Source organism: Myiozetetes cayanensis, unplaced genomic scaffold, assembly GCF_022539395.1.
Source record: "Myiozetetes cayanensis isolate MyiCay16 unplaced genomic scaffold, myiCay2020 scf5-8, whole genome shotgun sequence".
NCBI lineage: Eukaryota > Metazoa > Chordata > Aves > Passeriformes > Tyrannidae > Myiozetetes > Myiozetetes cayanensis.
Window position 1 is genome coordinate 15,966,612 of NW_026087742.1, and position 6,000 is coordinate 15,972,611.

Genomic DNA, 6,000 nt, shown 5'->3' on the forward strand with positions numbered 1-6,000 from the left:
GGATCAGAGAGGGACCAGCATGGTTTGGAGGCGCTGCTGTTGATTCCTGCCCTACACCTGGATTGGAGGTGTGGTCCACCCATGGACCCCTTTCCCACATTTACCCTGCCAAGCTGTTGATTAGACAGTGATCAAAATACTCCTTTCTATCCTGAAAACTGGCAGCTCTGGGTCTGCCAGCCATCCCTGGGGTTTCACCATGCTCGTATTCCCTCACACCTGGGCTGGAGGAGACCTGCAGGGTCCACACCAGCCACCCCCACGCTTTTCTGGTGTTTTCTCCTGCCATGGAGATTCTACAGCCCACCTACTTTCTTCCAGACCCACAAAGTCCTTCCTAAGGGAAGACTTTTCCCAGTGTGCAGCTCAAGCTTGTACCTTCTCGTCCTCTCCACTGCAGGTGTCAAGAGCACAGTCCTTTCCTCTGAAGATGCCATCAGCTCCCACCTCTGCCCTCTCTTACATGGTTTAAGCACTTGAATATTTTCAGTCTTTCCTTGATTTTGGAATTTTCTGGTCCTTTGTTCCTTCCCATGGCTCTGCTCTGGACTCTATGTGCTCTACTTCTGTTTGGATCCTGAGGCAGCACCTAAAGCATAGAATTTTCAAATCACAGACTGGTTTGTGCTGGAAGGGACCTTAAAGATCATCCTGTTCTGACACCCTGCTGAGGACAGAGACACCTTCCACTAGATCAGGTTCCTCCCCATCCAACCTGATCTTGAACACTTCCAGGGATGGGGCAGCCACAACTTCTCTGGGCAACCTGTGCTGGGGGCCTCACCACTCTCACCATAAAAAATTTCTTCCTCCTATCTAGTCTTAATCTCCCCTTTTTTAGTTTAAAACTATCACCCACTGTCCTCTTTCTACAGGCCCCATTAAAAAGTCAGTCCCCATCTTCCTGATAAATCCCCTTTAATGCACCAAGGAAGGTGGTAAGTGCTCAACAGCCCCACCACCTCCCTCCATCTCACCCAAAACGTTGCAAGGAATGATCCTGCCTGTTGGATGGGATCAGCTTGCTGGGAAGTGTCACTGCCCTTTCGCAGCTCCATCCCCTCCTGCCTCTCTGGTGGGTGCACTATTCTTATCTGTGCCGCCTTGTGCTCTCCTTGTGCCTGCTGGAGCATCCCCTGCATTCCTGCACTGCTCTCCACCTCCTGGCATCTGTCAGGGACGGTCATCCTGGGGCAGGCAAAGGTCTCAGCCAGCTCTGAGAGAGCTCTTGGGGGAGCATTATCTGGGTCCGTTGATTAAAAGCTGTTTATCTCTCATAGCTCTTGTTTAAAATATCCTCTTCATTACTAATGTGCTGGAAAGTGCTTCATCAGCCATGGGCACTGCAAGCACAGCCTCCTGCCCCTTTCTAAGTATAGACCAGAAGGATTTATTGAACACTTGTGCCTTCCTTGCGTCATTAACAGTTATATTACCTCCATCCAGTATCTTCTTTTGTTACTGGTAGGGCTTCTTTTCCCAACCCACTGAAAGGACTTATTAATAGTCCAAATACCCACATATTTCTCTGTATGTTTTTGACTTCCTGTGTTAATTTTCCACAGTCCGTAACATCTCATTTAGATGGACTGCAAGCCGGTTCCCTTTCATTCTGTACTCTTTTTATGTGTAATTGCTGCTGGGAATCGGGGAAAGTGTCTTAACCAAATAAGGGGGACCACACTGCCTCTCACATCTGCTGGCAGCAAGAGGCTGGATGCTCTGGGAGCCCGGGGGAGAGGTGGGGAAGGATATGCCAGGCATACCTGCCTGGTTTGTCACGCTTCGGAATATCGTAACCCCTAATCCCACAGAAAGGTCACTTCCATTGCTAAATGCAGGTTCTGGTTTGCTTGGGTCAGACGCCTGAGTCAGGCACCTCCACTGATGGGATGGTGCTGGCACGGGCACAAATATCAATCTCTGCTGAGGTCACTCGTGTTTTTTCTTGTCCTGGAGGAATTTCAGGGCTGGTGTCTGAGAGATGGAAAACTTTGGTCCCTGGCTGCTTCCAGGAAAGGAAAACATCCTAGGACGGAGGGGTATCAGCAGTCAGGGGAGATAGGTGGTCTAGAGAGAGCAGAGGGCACAGGGATCTCAGCATCTTCTTGGTCTCACCTCTATTTCTTTTATGGTTTTTTGGGGAGCTCAGAACTTCTTCAGCATGAGATGTTTTCTGGAGCAATGAAATCTTACTGTTTTCACCTGCTTCATGGTGTCCCTGCTGTGTCCTGATTTAATGAGCAGTACTGTTTGCACTGAACCATAAGGTCATGGAATGGTTTGGGTTGGAAGGGACTTTTAAAGCCCATCCAGGTCCACCTCCCTTCCATGGGCAGGGACACCTTCCATTCAGTTGCTCCAAGCCCTGTCCAACCTGGTCTTGAACACTTCCAGGGATGGGGCAGCTTCTCTGGGCAACCTGTGCCAGGGCCTGCCCACCCTCACAGGGAAGAGTTGCTTCCTAATATTCAAATGAGATCTCTCCTGGCCTTTGCCAGCCTTGGTTTCACTCCCAAACTCCCACCAGGCTTCACCAGCAGGTCCTGCACTGAGCCAGGACGCCAGGGCATCCAGGGCAGGCAGTTTCCCCTTTGCATCTCAGGAGGGGACAGAACAATCAAACCTGGGTGAGCCTTAGATAAGAATCTGATGCCTTGTGTTCCCCTCTGCAGGAATATTCCATCTGATCCAAACCAAGAAGATCAGCAAACAAGAATTCAAGCAAGAAGCACAAAACTTCAGGCTGATCACCCGGACAAACGAAGGTAGGGAGAGAAAAAATCCCTTTTCCTCACTCCTCCAGCACATCCTGCCCCAAACAACCTGCTGTTTTCCTGCTCTGCTCTGGCCATTGCAAAAAGACTGCATAAATCCCAGCACGGCATGGGGAGCTGATCCATAGGGAAAAGGCTTGTGCAAGCTTAGTGGGGTTGGAACTGACCTGTTTTCACACCCATATGCAACACTCCTGGTTAACAGCCGCTTTATGGTATTGGAAAGGGCAGCCAGCTTTCTAAAAGTGGATGCATCCTTGTGAAATCCAAAGGATTTGTCTCTCCAAAGCCCATAAAACTGTTTGATTTTTATATCTAATCCATCTGGTCTTAAAGGGTGGGGGGGGGGGGGAGAAAAAATATAAGTGATGCAAGGGATTAGAAAGAAAATAAACTGTCAAAGTGTTTTTAAAAATCACTCTGAGTGTTCTTGGATGTGCGTAAATGTTGCGAAAAGCAGGAATGCCAGTGCACATGCCGGGAGCGGCTGGACGGAGCGAAACTGCCATGCTATTTCCTGCTGGCTGCCTCTCCTCCTGGGCTGTGTTGGAGTTTAGTGGGATAGGTCGGGATCAGAGCCATTCCCGTATTGTCCAGCACCCACAGGTCACTGGGTCAGTCTGGAACAGCGCTGCTGCCCAGTGCACCCGGTGCTCCAGGGAGCCTGGAGATTTGTTTTCACCCCCAGTCTGCTTGGGACAACATCTCTTGAGCAAACCCCGGGGGATTTTCCAGTCCCTGCTCCCAGGCTGGGTTTCACACCTTCATGGAGCAATGTGCCAGCTTCTTCTCGCCTCAGTTTCCCCTGGCAAATAATACTGCTGAGAATCTGCAGCTCGCTGGTGAGGCTGCAGGCGATTGAAGGGGGTTCCTTCTCCTTCTGCACAGGATTTTGCTGTACCATAGGTAGAAGAGCCAAGGCTGATGCAGCAGCAGGAAAATGAATATAAATGTAGGGGTTTTTAGAAAACCACCCCGAAGAAATGGGGCTGACAGAAGGGAGGAGAGAAACCTACCTGCCCACTGCCCATGAAACTGAAATTTTGGCTTTCTGAGGGTGAGACAGAGGACATGCAAAATGCTTCTTCCCCCTGAAAGGCAGGGAATCATCCCAAATCCCAGACATGCCAGACAGGACATGGCCATAGATCATGTCCAAGCACCCTTTGAGGAGTTAGAGAGAGGGATTTATCCCTGTTTTGGTCTGAGCTCCTTTTCTTTTAAGACCATGCGAGGGTTTACCAGGAAGAACATTGGAAGTGCCGTTGACCGTGCCATTAATTGCATTGCAGTGGGTAAGAAGGTCCCTCTTGACCTCAGATACCATTTTAACTGCAAGGTGACAAAGTCTAGAGCTGGATGGTGAATCGCTGATGAGCTGCTCTGGCCATGGCTGGTGCCGTGGGTAGATCTCTATCCCAGCCTCTCTCCCAGCATGGTCCTTGCAGATCCTCCAGCACGGAAAATTGTGCTTTCCTTCTCCAGGGTTGTTGCTAATGTGTGTCCCTCTCTGCTCATCCAGGTCACTGGAACATCTTCCGAGCCCAGACGTCAGAGCTGAGGATGACAGAGAGCCCAGAGAAGGAAACAGAGAACTTGTAAAGCAAAAAAACTTTACCCTCGCTTTTGATTTATCTGCACCCCCACACATACACATATATATGAGAACCAGAGCTGCATTATTAGACTGGCACTTCAATAAAGGATGCACTAGTGTAAGTTCCAGAAACTCCAGATCCCAGTTGATCCGTGTCCAAGCCGCAGCCATGGAGGTGCCTCTCTCCCTCTTCTGCTATCCTTGGATATGCAGAGGGAAGAGAGTGAAACGGCAGAGGTGTGAGACCTGGTGTGACATGAAGAGGTGGGATACATCCCTGGCACCCCGGCATTCTCAAAGAGCACCAGGAGCAAAGCTTGACTGCGCATCTTTCCAATCACCGCCGCAAAGATGACCTGCAAGGAAAGAAAAATCATCCTTTGTTTCTTTTCCTGGAGCCCCTGTGATCTGCAAAGGGTTTTTTTTTTGGCTGAAAACCCTCCAAAGGGTGTTTTGTGAAAAGTCTTGTGTCTTTTCTCCTCTGTTCCAGCTGGGAGGATCCTTTTCCCTTCTTTGCAGATCGTGTGAAGATGCAGTTTTTGGGAAGACCCACCTGCTGACAGGGTCTGAGACCCTGAGCACTGCGCTAAGGTCGCTACTAAGCAGGTTATTATGCTATATACTTATATATCCTACATAATATCTACTGGGCTGTATTCACTGGAGGGGCATCTCCCAGAGGGTCAACAGGACCATTTCTGCAGCGTGGAGAGGAGGGTGGGCAGCAGCATCACCTTCCCCCTGTCTGGAAACAGCTTTGGGGGATTTTCAAGTTGGTTTTGGTACATGTATTTATCCTTGGATTCTTGTTTTATTCTGTTTTGATAAATCTATTTATTTGGAGATCAGAATCTGTCTGATAAATCTGATTAAAGCATCTTCTTGATTCAGCTTTCTGTGCTGTTTTTCCTTTCCCTCTAGGGTCTGTATTACATCTCTGGGTGGGACCCCCATCCTGGTGGGGTCTGACCCCTTGACCCCTCAGAGTAGGGATACAGGATCCTATGGATGCTTTGCTCATCAGCAGGCGATCATGCCTCCCCATTTCCTTGTGGTCTGCACATGGTTTTGGGATGAAAACAGAGCTTAGGGCTGGTGGTGGACATGGAGGGCAGGTGATAAACCCAGGCCAAGAAAGAGGAAGTCCTGGAATGCTGGCTAGGAGCCCAAGCAAGCTGCTAAGTGAGTGTAGGAGCTCTGTCTTGGACAGGCAACCACTCACGTGGGGCTACGAAAGGATAAATGTGAGCAGCTCCCACCCCATGCTTTCCCTTTCTCTCTTCATTATGCTCCAAAAAACCAGGTTTGGTGGATACAAAGTGGATGTAAACAGGTGCCAAAGCATGGAGGAGTGAGAGAGGATGCAAGGAGCAACCAGGGACAACTGGAGCAGCCGGCAGGCACTGAGCTGCCAGCACTCACCAGAGCCAGGCAGTGATCCTGGGGCTGAGCTGGTTCAGCTTGTCCAGGAAAAAATCCCACTGATGCTTTGGCCATTAGGGGTGTTCTCCATGGCATGAGGTGAAGGGAGAGGGGCAAAGTCACCTCCTCACCTGCGTGGCTATAGCTGCAGGGAGGATGCTGCCAGCCTTGGGCAGAGCCTAAGCCCTTGCTCGTCAGCCTAAT

General features: G+C 50.0%; 1 protein-coding gene across 2 annotated transcripts in view; it reads left to right on the forward strand.

Moving 5' to 3' along the window:
- CHRDL2 (chordin like 2) overlaps positions 1–5,208 on the forward strand; it is a 28,134-nt gene extending 22,926 nt beyond the window's left edge. For both annotated transcript variants that reach the window (XM_050334184.1, XM_050334183.1), the window contains exons 10-11: positions 2,676–2,768; positions 4,300–5,208. In XM_050334184.1, coding sequence (XP_050190141.1) covers positions 2,676–2,768; positions 4,300–4,379 — 173 coding nt within the window. In that variant the 3' untranslated portion in view covers positions 4,380–5,208. The remainder of the gene's footprint in view (positions 1–2,675; positions 2,769–4,299) is intronic.
- The last annotated feature ends 792 nt before the right edge of the window (positions 5,209–6,000 follow it).